This window comes from Delphinus delphis, chromosome 1, assembly GCF_949987515.2.
Source record: "Delphinus delphis chromosome 1, mDelDel1.2, whole genome shotgun sequence".
NCBI classification, from domain to species: Eukaryota; Metazoa; Chordata; class Mammalia; order Artiodactyla; family Delphinidae; genus Delphinus; species Delphinus delphis.
This window is the reverse complement of record NC_082683.1, coordinates 15,435,452-15,448,325: the sequence shown is the minus strand read 5'-3', so window position 1 is coordinate 15,448,325 and position 12,874 is coordinate 15,435,452. Positions and strand designations below refer to the sequence as shown.

The 12,874-nt window shown below is 51.5% G+C and overlaps 1 protein-coding gene across 1 annotated transcript in view; it reads right to left on the bottom strand.

Annotated features, from left to right (window-relative positions):
* Positions 1–718: 718 nt before the first annotated feature.
* Positions 719–12,874, bottom strand: part of VWA5B1 (von Willebrand factor A domain containing 5B1) — a 40,201-nt gene continuing 28,045 nt past the window's right edge. The window contains exons 14-21 of the mRNA XM_059995699.1: positions 12,156–12,357; positions 11,409–11,723; positions 9,716–9,853; positions 6,226–6,339; positions 3,997–4,071; positions 3,296–3,365; positions 2,736–2,853; positions 719–1,213 (exon numbers count right to left, since the gene is read on the bottom strand). Coding sequence (XP_059851682.1) covers positions 719–1,213; positions 2,736–2,853; positions 3,296–3,365; positions 3,997–4,071; positions 6,226–6,339; positions 9,716–9,853; positions 11,409–11,723; positions 12,156–12,357 — 1,527 coding nt within the window. The remainder of the gene's footprint in view (positions 1,214–2,735; positions 2,854–3,295; positions 3,366–3,996; positions 4,072–6,225; positions 6,340–9,715; positions 9,854–11,408; positions 11,724–12,155; positions 12,358–12,874) is intronic.

Genomic DNA, 12,874 nt, shown 5'->3' with positions numbered 1-12,874 from the left:
AACACCTTGGCTTGCAGGGTGCCTCCCCTTGTCCTGTCCATCTCCTCTTTTTAGATAGGAAGTCACAAATAGTCTGCAAACCAACACTAAAATACATGAAGGGCTTCCAAGCCAAAATAAAAGTTCCCCGGGTGACTCTTTTAAAGTGCTGGGAAGGACGGTTCTCCGGGCAGTTTGTAAGTGGGATATAGGGTCTGTCACCATGGAGACAAATGCTCATCCCACAACGCAGCTGGCAGAGGGGGTCTCCCTCTGCCTGGACGCAGGCTTGCGGGTCTGGTTACTTTCAGGCTTTGGGGCCGCTCACCCACCCTTTATTTGAGGGGGTCATTGCCCATGTGACCCTCCTCCAGAGAGATCTCAGACTTAAACTGTATTCTCTCTCCCCCTACCCCCCAGTGGCAGTAAATTCCACGGCTCTCCGGATGTCCGGGCAGAAAGGAACCTTTGAATGTTCTGGGGTTCTAGTCCAGCTCCCTCACCTCACCCACTTATTTTACAGGTGGCGAAAGCGAGGCCCAGAAGGGAGGGAGGGAGGAGCTGGCCTAAAGTTGCACAATTAGGTGGTAGCAAAGTTGGCACTGAACTCAGGCCTCCTGATTGCCAATCCAGGGCTCTTTCTAGCAACCAGTATATTGGCTACAGTTTCAAGAGTCCCCCTACCAGGCCCACGTGGTCTCCTCCCTCCCCGCCACTGCCCCAGCCCCCTTCTCCCCCTCTACACATAATTCGGGTTATAGCAGAGCATATTGAAACCTAGGCTCTCATCCCAGTGCCGCAGGAGCACGAACAGCTGGCGGGCAGCAGCCTTGAGCGCGCCCCGCGTGCGGCCCTCGGGCACCTCCTGCTGCTCCAGCCACGAGTTGGCCTTGGCGGCCACCAGCTCCCACTCAACGAAGTAGGAGGCGGAGCTGTGCTCCAGCCACGCCAGCGCCACCACTGTGGCCCACAGCTGCCCTGTGTGCTCTACCGCAGCCCTGGGCTCCCAGCCCGGCGTGCCCTCGGCCAGAGGCTCCAGGGAGAAGCTGTCACAGGAGGGGTGCCGAGGTGAGGGGCTGGTGCACGTCTGGGGACTCGGGGGCTGGCGGGCGGTGAGGGACACTCGGTGGCAGGTGAAGGGTGAGGTCCACTTGAGCTTCTCCATGGGGATGTGGGTGGCCTCGCAGAAGGCTTGGTTGAGAAGGAAGGCTCCGGAGGCCAGCTGCAGAGACACCTGTGTGTGTGGGAGCCCCTCAGTCGGCCTCAAACTTTTTAGCCCACGGAGCCCCAGGCCATGCCCAAATCTGGGTGCACACAGCCCGCTGGTTCACACCTCCCCCCGCCAGCTCGCCCCACCTACCCAGGGGATTTGCGGGATACCCAGCCCAGCCGAGCACCGCCATGCTTTATCCCACTGGTACTTCACGCTGATGACTTTCCAGGCCCAGCTCAACATCCTCACTCCAGACCTGCTTCTTGTCCTGGGCAGGTGGACCCAGCTCGGCCACTGGGACCATCCACTGCCATCCAACAGACTCTGGGCAGCTAACTACCCTCTTCCTCCCTCCATGTCAATCGGTTACCAAGTCCCAACGGGTCCCACTTTCTGAACAGCTCTGCAGCCCACCATCTGCCACTTCATGTTGTCCCTGCCTCTACTTCCCTCCCCTGTCCCCCCACCTTCACTCCATCTTTCCTGCATCCTGAGGGGTCTTTGTAAGGCAGAGGCCTTGTCACTTCTTGGAGGCCACCAGCTCAGTAGTTTCAATTTTCTCCTAGAATAAATCCAAGCTATGATTTCCAAAGCGCTGGTTCGTCCCTGACTCCTTCCCCTCCACCCACTCTCCAGCCCCCAAGCTCGCTCTCTCGTGTGTAAACTGTCGGCTTAACCATGTAACTCCAGCATGTAAACTATGGGCTTAAGCATTACATCCTTCCAGAAGCCATGCGTCATTCCTCCCTGACCTCAAGCCTGGAGTAGGTTTCTCCCTCCCTCCCCATCTCCCCCACCAAACCCAACTGCTCCCTCACAGCACCTAACCATCAGAATTGCCCGGTTTCCGTGGCAGTGCCGTGAGCGCAGGGACCATGTTCACCTAGTTCAAGGTTGTCTCCCTGGGGCTAGCGCTGTGCCTGGCTCGACAAATCCTTGCTGAGTGAATACATGCCTCCTGCTCTATTGCCCGGGATATTTGGAAACTCCAAGTGACACTAGGCACTTGGGTGTGCAGGGTCTGCAGCGGGGCAGTGAAGCTCTAACCGTTTCCCTCCTTTCAGCACCTCTCGCTCCCCAAACTTACTGAGCCCCAGACGTGGCAGGACCAGGCTCCCTTTCTCCTCGATTCAGAGACACCCACCCCCGACCTGGGTTTCTCTCCCTGCCCCACATGCTGGGGCATCTGCAGAGCCACTTGCTAAACACGTTGCATGTCCCTGGGGTGTTCATTTTACTTGCATGTGAATCATTTCAAGGCTTATTTTTATGTATTGAAAAACAGACACACAGAGGTGGTGGAGTGGAGTGCAAGATTCCCATGAATTTTTAAAGCGAAGGTGGCAGATTGCAAAGAATTTTCACGGTGCTGGTGCTGGCTTTTAGCAACACTCCTAAACCCCAGATGGAAGACTCAGGCAAACTCCCTCTGCCCGGCTGCTACGTGGGTGGGAAGGTCTAGGTCTTCTTCCCTTGGTGGAAGGGGAGCAGGGCAGCCCCTCTGCTGAGTGTGGGCCTGGGGTCTGGGGTCTGGGGCACTCACCAGCGGGATGTAGTCCAAGCTCTGGCTCCCTGGGGCTGACTCTGGAGCCTTGGTCAGCGGCTTGCCCAGGAAGCCCTTGGCCGCTCGCGTCAGCAGCCTGGACTTGTTGAGATTCAGCCTGTGTGGGTGGAGCCGGGGAAGAGTGACCACCGCTGCCCCAGTGGTGTCCCTGGTCATCCCACCCCCCCGACAGCCCACTCAACAGCTTCTGAAAGTCAGGGCTGCGAGGGGCAAGGTAGTGTTCTTTTTAGGACCCTCTTTTGATAGCATGTTCTTGTTCAGCCCAGTGGTCAGAGAGTCTCATGCTAGCCCTCTCAGGGGGACTTGCATTTGCGAAGACACCGTGAACCCGTTGGAAGTGAACTTGGGGCGGAGGTGGTTTCAGCAGGGTGATACCTGAAGACAGTGCTATCTCTGGGCAGGGGTCCTTCTTGGCATCCTTAAGATTGTTCATTTCTGTGTAAATGTCAGCCTGGGCCTGCCTTTGGCCTTCCAAGCTAGGGACAGTCCTGGGAAAACGGGTGGCGGTAGAGTGAACCCCCAGTGGAACTCCCATGTACCTGGATCCAAAGAGAGCCTCTGAGGCCTTCAAGGAAGAAAGGGTGTTGGTGGCCAGACTGCGCAGGGGACCTGGAGAACCACAGAATGACAGTTAGGGCTTGACAGATGACCCTGTCCAGCTGTTCACTACCCAGATGGGGAAACAGAGGCCCAGAGAGGGCCAGGGACTTGCCTACACCCCTAGGGATCTGAGCTAATGATCGGGCTGCAGGGCTGTTTCTGATGCAGTTGGTATGGGGAGGGGAGAAATATGTGGATCCGTGTGTAAAGAAGCAGGCCTCCAAGTTCCCTTGGCTGGTGGCCCCTGGCATCTTCTGGAAGGTTACCTGTGGGGACAGTGACAACTTCACATCAACCCCCTTCAGCCCCGAGTAGGGACATTGAGCTTCCTCAATGGGCACATTGCTTGAAGATTCTCAGCAGAGTGAGGTGGTATAATGGTCCCTCCGCTGGGAATTGGGATGCCTGATTCCTGGCCTAGCTCTGTCACCAACTTGCTGTGTGACCTTGGGCAAGTCACTTCACCTCTCTGGGTCTCAGTTTTCTTCCTTTAAAGTGCGGATACTCCTATTTATCGTACATGGAACTGTTTTGAGGAATAAAAGAACCAACAAGGACTTTGTTGGGTTAAGACACTCTCTTGGCCCAAAGATCTATCACTATTTTAATTAAAGGGAGAGCTGGCAGACTGCCCACTCACCTTCAGGAGTAGCGTACTTCTCGCGGCCCGGGGATGTGTTCTCACTGAAGGACGCAGTGGGGCTTTCCTCCACATCTACAATAGAGGAAGCCAGTGAGGCCTGAGCTCCCAGCCCTCCCCCTTACCTCCCATCCTCCCAAGGAGAGTGCTGGTCTGAATTCACAGTACCTGGGGATGGGCTGGGAGAGCAAGGTCAAGGTTCCCATCCCTGTCTGGATGGGCCTTCATCTCCCAAAGATACCACCTGCGCTCCACTGTAAGGGTCGGACATGCCTGGGTTCAAATCCCAACTCTCCCAATGATTAGCTGTGTAAACCCAGGGAAAGTTACTTGCTTTATAAGTTTCAATTGCAAATCGGGGATAATAGTATTGATCTGTGTTTTTGTAAAGATTAAATGAGATAATACACAGATAGTGCTTAGTGCCTGGTCCATGGTAAGTGCTCAATAAAGCCGCGAGCTACAGACCCAGCAGGGAAGCAGGAGCAGGTCAGAGGCCTGAGCATGGTGTTTGGAGGTGGGCGGAAAGGTGGGTTCATGCCAGCTCTCCAGGAGGGATCAGAACATGGCATTGAAATGTCAGAGGGCTCTGAGCCTCAGTTTCCCCATCTTTAAAATGGGGATAATACTTGCACATCGTTTGTTCAAAGTATATAATCAGGATGATTATTCTTACGACTATTATAATATTTCAATGGCTGGAGAGTGACGGGCATATATACTATATAGGAATGATCCAAATTATGGAAAAATGCACAGATTCATTCTGCAAAGCCTCTGTCTCCCTTATGAGACCATTAGTAGCTTTGTGAGAAGCTCTGATTATCACTGGGTGCTCGGGGGGCAGCACAAGAGTGAACCAGTGACTGAATGAATGAGGCAACCAGCAGGCAGAGAGCATGGTGGTTAATTAACCTCACGGACTCTGGAGCCAGACACGGCTTGTTCAAATCTCGGTTCTCTCGTGCATCTGTGGTGTGACCTTGTGTAAGTCAATTAATCTCTCTGAGCCTCGGTTTCCTCATCTCTTAATGTGGAAAATAAAAGAAACACTCTCAGATGGGTGTGAGGAGTCATGGATAATTAAAGCAGTGCCCAGCACATAGAAAACCCTCAGTGAGTGTTAGCCATTGGCATCCTTGGGGAGGGAAAGGGCTTGGGATAGACTAAGAGTTTAGATGTCCTACACACTGTGCGTGAACCAGAGGACAATTCAAAAGAAGGGATTTGTGACTTTGATGGAAGCCATGGGCCACCAGTAGCTGAGCTACAGAGAAAGGAAAGGGTAGACCAGAAGTTTCCTCTAGACTGGTAACCCAGCTTGGCTCAGCGGTAGAGCAGGTTCCCCTTGGTTTTGGAGGCTCTGAGGGACCAAGGAGCTGCAGAACTCCTTAATTCTGAAGAGATCCTCCTCGGGATGTTCACCTCCTTACAAACTGTTCCTTTTTTAACCCATCAAAGTCTGTGAGCACTTTCTAATCCGTCACGTAAAACATCGTTATGATCTGGGGGTCGGGGCTAGTGGCCAGGTGGGACCTCTGATGTCCTTCCCATGCACAGAAGAAGGCAGGAGATGCTCATCGTACATGTGAGGGCACGTAGGAAGGGGTTAGGACTAGTGCAGCAGTTAGGCTGTCTTTAATGGGACAAAAAGACACGCAGACATCCGAGACACAGAGGATTAAGGCAATCCTGTGAATTAGTGCAAGGCCACCAAATGGTCGAACCATGGATCTTCAAGGACCCAAGCTGCAGGCATAATGAAATCAGGTGAAGGTGGAAAGGATGCTTCTGGGAATCCTGGAAGAAGCAGAAGGTGGGATGGAACCGCCTTTTTGCTTTTTCCTTTATTAGGTTTCCTGGCATTCAGTGCCTGGGAGGGCTCAGAGGTTGGAGGCGGGAAACAGCCACTGGGGTTGGTGGACCTTGAAAAGGGAGAGGTGGGGAATGGTGTGGGCACGTGGGCAGGGAGGCCAGACTGCTCTCTGGCTCCCGGTGGCTCTCTCAGCAAAGCTGTGTAAACGACGTATGCCTGGGCCATGCTGAGCCCCGCTGCCCATCTCAGGCCTCAGAGAATCCAGGAAACCTGGCCTTGCTCTCGCCCCATAAGGCCCAGAGTGAAGACTCAGAGAGAGTCCTTCGGGGCCTCGGACATGAGGGTGCGGTGGCTCAGGGGCCCAGGCTTCAGAGTACACCGGAGGCGGCTCTTACTTAGGTTCTGAAATTTGCCATCTCTGGCAGCCGAGTCTTCCCCAGGCATCGTCTGGGACCGCCGGAAACCAGCAGAAGTGCCCCTCGACTGTCGGGTCAGCACCCGAGAGCGGACCATCCGCAACACAGCACCTTCATGAGGACAAGGAGAAGGGGTCAGATGGGTACAACTGTGCCAGTCTTTTGCCTCTTCCCCAAGGAAGATGGGCTGGGAGAGCAAGGTCAAGGTTCTGGCTTCACTCTGTCAATTATCTAAAGGCAGGGAGGCATTGCAGAAGGTAAGACCATGAGCTCCGAGCCAGAATGACCTGGGTTTAAACCCCAGCCCCATCTCTGACTAGCTGGATGAGGTACTGACCACTCTGAGCCTCAGTTTCTTTACCTGGAAAATGGGGAGAATAATACTTACCTTGCCAGGTAAATTCTATTGCTGAGATAATGTTCAGAAAGCACCAATGTTTTCTAGTTAGTTAAAAGGCTCGTTTTCTCAGAAACACCCCATTTCCCTTCTCTCTCAATTTTCTGTCTCAGAAACTGAGGTCCCAGTTTCCTCTCCCACAGGGCAGGGCCCTGAGTCCCAGAGCATCACCATCAGGGTATGAAGATGAAGCTACAGCACCCAACAGTGTGTTTTGGGAAACTCCATTCTCAGAGAACACTAGTTTTGAAGTTGTTCCTTAAAAAATGAAGAGTTCCATTGGAAAATAAGTCTTGAAGAAGCTTCATACTGTAGTCCATTCTCTGAGCCTCTTGATGTATACTAACACCCTAAAGGCTCTGAGAAGTCCTGCAGTAAAGAAAGCTTTTAAGGTTTATTTAATCCAGTCATTCAGAAATGCTTTTTCCTAATCTGGTATTTCCTATTTTTGTGCTGAATGGTCATTAACAAGACACGGAACCAGGGTTCTAGTTTCCTGGAACACACTCTGGGAAGTGCTGATCCAAATCTTAGGGGGCTGTGGGACTTAGGTTAAGATATGTGCCTGGTCCTTAAAACTCCCAGACTGTGGCTACAGAAGCTAAAAAAAGATGGTCAGAGACGAGTGGGAGGGGGGTGACGTCCTTCAGGGTGACAGTGCCCAGTGGGTGAGAAGACCCGGTGGAGTGACAGCCTGGGCTGCTGGCCAGAGCCTGAAATCAGAGGAACTGAGGCAGAGAGGGAGGGAGGGAGTGGGTCGTTGAATATTTTGGTACCGAATTTTTAAAAAGCAGGGTGGGGGGAGGGCAGAGGAATCAGAAAAGGCATATTTTGTTTCCAAACACAATTCTTTCAGGAGGTCTGCTTTAAAAAGAAAAAAGAAAAAGCCGCTGTAAAGAACAGAAAATGTATTGATAATTCAGGAAAGAAAAAGTGCTTATAGTCCATAAACATACGAAAAGTTTTCAACAAAGAAGCTAAAGAAATTCCCCGAAGGTACTTTTCTCCCCTCTCAGTTTAGTAGGTTTAGAAAGATAAACAATTTTCAGTGGTGGTGAGGATAGAAAACCTTCCTCATGATAACCTTTGGGGGCAGGGTCAGTTTGGTAACATACATCACAATAATTTAAAATGGGCCAACTCTTTGATATGCAATCTTAGTTCTGAATGTCAGCCCTGAGGAGATTACCAGACAGGTGCACAGGGATATTCTTTGCAGCACAATTTACAATAATCAAAAGGGGAATAAACAGGGCTTCCCTGGTGGCGCAGTGGTTGAGAGTCCGCCTGCCGATGCAGGGGACACGGGTTCGTGCCCCGGTCCCGGAAGATCCCACATGCTGCGGAGTGGCTGGGCCCGTGAGCCATGGCTGCTGAGCCTGCGCGTCCTGAGCCTGTGCTCCGCAACGGGAGAGGCCACAGCAGTGAGAGGCTCGCGTACCGAGAAAAAAAAAAAAAAAAAAAAAAAGGGAATAAACAAAAGGTCTAATAATAGGGGGCTACATTCTGATAAACCTTAAGAGGCGGTGGAGGGACTTCCCTGGTGGTCCAGTGGTAAAGAATCCTCCTTCCAATGCAGGGGATGTGGGTTCGATCCCTGGTTGGGGAACTAAGATCCCACATGCCGCGGGGCACAACTACTGAGCCCACATGCCTCGGCTAGAGAGCCTGCCTGCCGCAAACTACAGAGCCCAGGCGCTCTGGAGCCTGTGCACCACAACTAGAGAGAAGCCTGCACGCCACAACAAAGAGCCCATGTGCTGCAACTGAGACCTGATGCAGCCAAAAATAATCAATCAATAAATTAATTAAACATTAAAAAAAAAAGAGGCAGTGGAGAGGAGTAGGAGGGAGCATAGACTCTGAAACCAGGCTACTGGGAGTCAAAGCCTGACTCTGCCCTTCACTGCTGTGTGACCGTGGGCAAGTTACTTACCCCCTCTGCCTCTGCTTCCCCACCTGTAAAATGGGGGAAACAGTATCTTCTTTGCAGAGCTGTTTTGAGGATTAAATGATTTAATGTATATAAAGGGCTATGGAACACTGTCTAATTGGCTGCTATGATGATGATCGCTCCCTGCAGTGGGGTACCTGCTGCTATTAAAATGAAAAGACGGAAAGATATTTCCCACACCCAGAGTTTGTAAGATATAGCACATATTGGTATGATCCAATTTATGCAAAATGATCTGTCTTTTGATTTCTCTACATGTAGACACCTGTAGAAAGAAGTCTGGCAGGATGATCACACCAAGGGATTAATTAGTACTCATTTCTGGATGATTGACAGTCCCAGTCACTTTTGTTTATTTTATGTCTTTCTATATTTAATTTAAAATTTTAATTTATTTTTTAATTGAAGTATAGTTGAGTTACAATAGTGTGTTAGTTTCAGGTATACAGCAAAGTGATTCAGATTTATATATATATATATATACACACACACCCACATATATATTCTTTTTCAGATTCTTTTCCCTTATAGGTTATTATAAGATATTGAGTAGAGTTCCCTGTGCTATACAGTAGGTCCTTCTTGGTTACCTGTTTTATATATGTGTGTATATGTTGATCCCAAACTCCTAATTTATCTCTCTCCCCCTTTCCCCTTTGGTAACCATAAGTTTGTTTTCTATGTCTGTGGGTCTATTTCTGTTTTGTAAATAAGTTCATTTGTATCTTTTTTTTTTTTTTAGATTCTACATGTAAGTGATATCCTATGATATTTGTCTTTCTCTGGCTTATTTCACTTCATATGATAATCTCGAGGTCCATCCACATCTTTCTATATTTTAGAATTTTCTACAGTGAGCACATACCAACTGGAAAAATACAATCAAGTCATATTCATTTAGTGGGAAAAGGGGAGTGGGATGGTTTCACAGCTCTGTGCAGAGCAGTGGGGTGGGGATTCATGTGCCCCCTACTCCCTGGCGGCCAAACCATCTGCTGGGGCGCCTTTTAGCTTCAAGGCCCTTCCCTGAACCCCTCCCCACCAGTCTAGGCTGCTTTGTATCCCAGTCCCCCTCCTCTGGCCCACTTGGGAATTGCTTGGCCCTCAGAAGAGCCCTGGCCGCGCACCTGGCTTACCAGAGTTGGGGTATCCCACGACGGTGGGCAGGTAACGGCTCTTGCTTCTGTCCACAGGCACGAAGGCTGTGTACTTGCTGATGACGTTGCAGGCCTTGCTGGTGTGCACGGCGTTCACTTGGTAGCGGCGGCTGGACCCTGCAGAGGGAGAAGGGGGGTGTCACTGTGTGGAGTGGGAAAGTCCTCCCTGACATGGAAGCTCTGGAAGCTAAAAGGAGGGCTAGATCCATGGTCCCATCTTTGGAATTAAATAAGCCCTTAAAATTAAGGAGTTACCAACTTGCCATTAAGGTCATTTAAAAGAAACCCTCAAGATTATTAAAACCTCCACCATCACTTCATAAAATAAGGATATTTTAATGCAAAAGAAGTAAGACATCTAATAAAAAATGACAGTTACTTTCCTTAAATAACTTTAGTGTTATTAAAAAAAAAACCAAATCTCTGTGTTGTCAGTATCTTCTATTTTCATTTTGCAGCTCTCTGATGAGAATCTTGCTGCAGGATTTCACAGGTCTCCTGGCTGTGTGGGGACCATTGGGACAACCTTGCAGAGACAGACCAGAGAGGGAGAGTGGTGAGCATAGGGTCACACAGCAAGTTAGGAATGGACCTGAGATCAGGACTCAGGATGGTCCCCAAAGCCCAGACTCTTCCTATTGAGCAGGTGAGCAGTCTCCTTGACGTGAAGGATGGACAAATGTCCTGTAAACTGTAAGGTAAAGTGCTCATTGGAAGAAAAAAAAAATTTATAAAAATACAAATAATATAAAATATAAACCATGTAGTATTGTTATATAAATAAAGCATAAACTATAACAAATAATAGAAATATTCTCTATTTATGTCTCTATTTATCTGTTCTCCAGGTGTGTTCCCTCAAGATCCCACAAATCACTGTCTTGAAAGTTTGCCCCAATTCCTGGACTAAATTAGTCTCCCCACCATCCCTGTTATACAATTTCTTGGATCCCTGTGTTTCTTCTTAATGGCATTAGGACAAATGCACTCAATTAATTGTGTTTATTTGATTAATGTCGGCTGGCTTCCCTGCTAATCTGTGTCAAGCACTCATAAGTAAGGACGGGGATGGTGGTGGTCACTGCACTGCTCAGCCCTGAGCCTGGCCCCCAGCTGATCCATACTCAATAAACGGCCTTGATTGGTTACTGGGTGGACCGATTAGATCTAGGGGTTCTGTGGGAAGATAGGTGTGGTCCCAGAAGAGCAAGGCAGGTGGAATAGGGCGATCCCCACGGTTCTGTCTCGGGAGCCCTACAGGGGCGCTGCAGGGAGATGCCCTGGGAAGTGAGGAGGAGTGAGGGGCGTGTAGCAGAGGAAAAGGAGGGAGGAGAGGACTGGTTACCGGGTGGGTGTGGGAAGTGTGGAGGAGCATGGGGCTGGGAGGGGGCAGATCAAGCAGGGGGTGGAGCCCTGGGCCGGTGTGTGTGTGTGTGTGTGTGTGTGTGTGTGTGTGTGTGTGTGTGTGTGTGTGTGTGTGGAGGGGGACTGTGGGGGTCAAGGGAGGCACCTGGGGGCAGAGATGGGGAGGGGAGGCGGAGCATTGGGCGGTGGCAGGGCAGTGGGGAGAAGGAAGGGGGTGGAGCCAGGGGGAGGAGGGCAGTCCCTGGGGGAGAGGCAGGGGCGGGGCATGGGCGGGGCTGCGAGGAGGGGGCGGGCCCGCGGCCCTCACCTTGCTCGATCTCTCGCTCGCGCTCCGCCAGCTGTTCGAAGTCGCGGATGATGGCGCGGGCCGCCAGGTGGTGGAAGGTCTCGCCCCACAGGTCGGGCTCGCGCGCGTCGCCCCTCTTGGGGCCGGGAGGCCCCAGCTCAAAGCTCACCTCCCACTGCAAAGGCTGGCTGTCGCGCAGGCCCTTGACCACGGCCTTGCCCAGCACGGGTCCTGGGCTGGCGGGCCTGCGGGGACTGGCCTGCTCCTCGGACTCGGCTAGGGTCTCCCAGTCCGAGGACGTCTCGGTCTCGAAGGCGGAGGGGTGATGGGACAGCTCTGGGGGCGGAGGGACAAGCGGGCTGTGATCTGAGCTGCAGGACAGGGGTTCCATTCCCAGGCGACATCATCCCTCCCCAGGATGCAGACACCGCTAAGCAAGGACAGTCCCCTCCCCCCTCCCGCCCCCAGGGAACACACAACTCTTTCCTTAGGAGAGCAGGGGTGGCACTGGCTTGTCCCCAAGAGTAGGGCAGACCCACCTCTCAGGAAGCCAGTACCTGAGGGGGCCAGATAGGGTGGCGGGTCACTCCACAGGTAGGACACCTGGGAGCCTCACAGGCAGCCCAAGGGCCAGGTTGATTGGGAGAGAGGGATTGGTGAGGTCGTCTGGGAGGGATGGGCCACAGCAGATGCCCCCCTCCCAGGCTGGGCTACAGCCTAGGATTCCTCCCTATCCCCAGTCAGGTCTTGGACCCTGTGGGCACTTACCCAGGTCCCCAGGGCTGCAGCTGTCTGAGGCAGGCTTCAGACCAGACCCAAGATCCAGCTCGTTCATGGCGCTCCAAGCCTGGGTCTCCTGGCCAGAGGGCAGGAAGGGCCGGCAGCCTTGGGGCAGCAGAGAGGGCCTGCGGGCCACTGGACCCCAGAGTCTGGGGCCCTGGCTCAGGTCCGGGCCACTGTTCAGCAAGGGCTAAGAATGCAAGAGGAAGGGAAGGAGACTGAGCTCCTGGTGGCTGGCCCCCTTCCCTCCACTCCCAGCCACAGCTCTTTCCCTGGCTGCCCCAGCTCCTCCTGGGGGACTGCCCCTGTAGTACCCAAGGACACATGACCTGCTCTCCATTACCCATAAGAAACATCAACACAAATAATCCCAAACCATGGATAAAGTCCAAACCAGGAAAACCATGGAAAATCACATACCATGGATAATATTCTAAACCCACCTTTTTTGGGTTTGGCCATAAAGTTTAAAACTCTGTGTGTGTTTGTAGTTATAATTACCAGCCTTTTCCCTTATGTCTTCTCATTTGTCATGCTTAAAAAGTCTTTCCTACTAAAAAAAATTCTAGAATTTTTGTGATTCTATTTTTGTTTGTTTAAATCTTTGATTCACAAAAAAAATTTATTTTGATGTAAGGAAATAGAAAACAGCCTTTTCTTTGATTTTATGAAGAGTACAAACGTCATCACCATTTACTGAATACAGT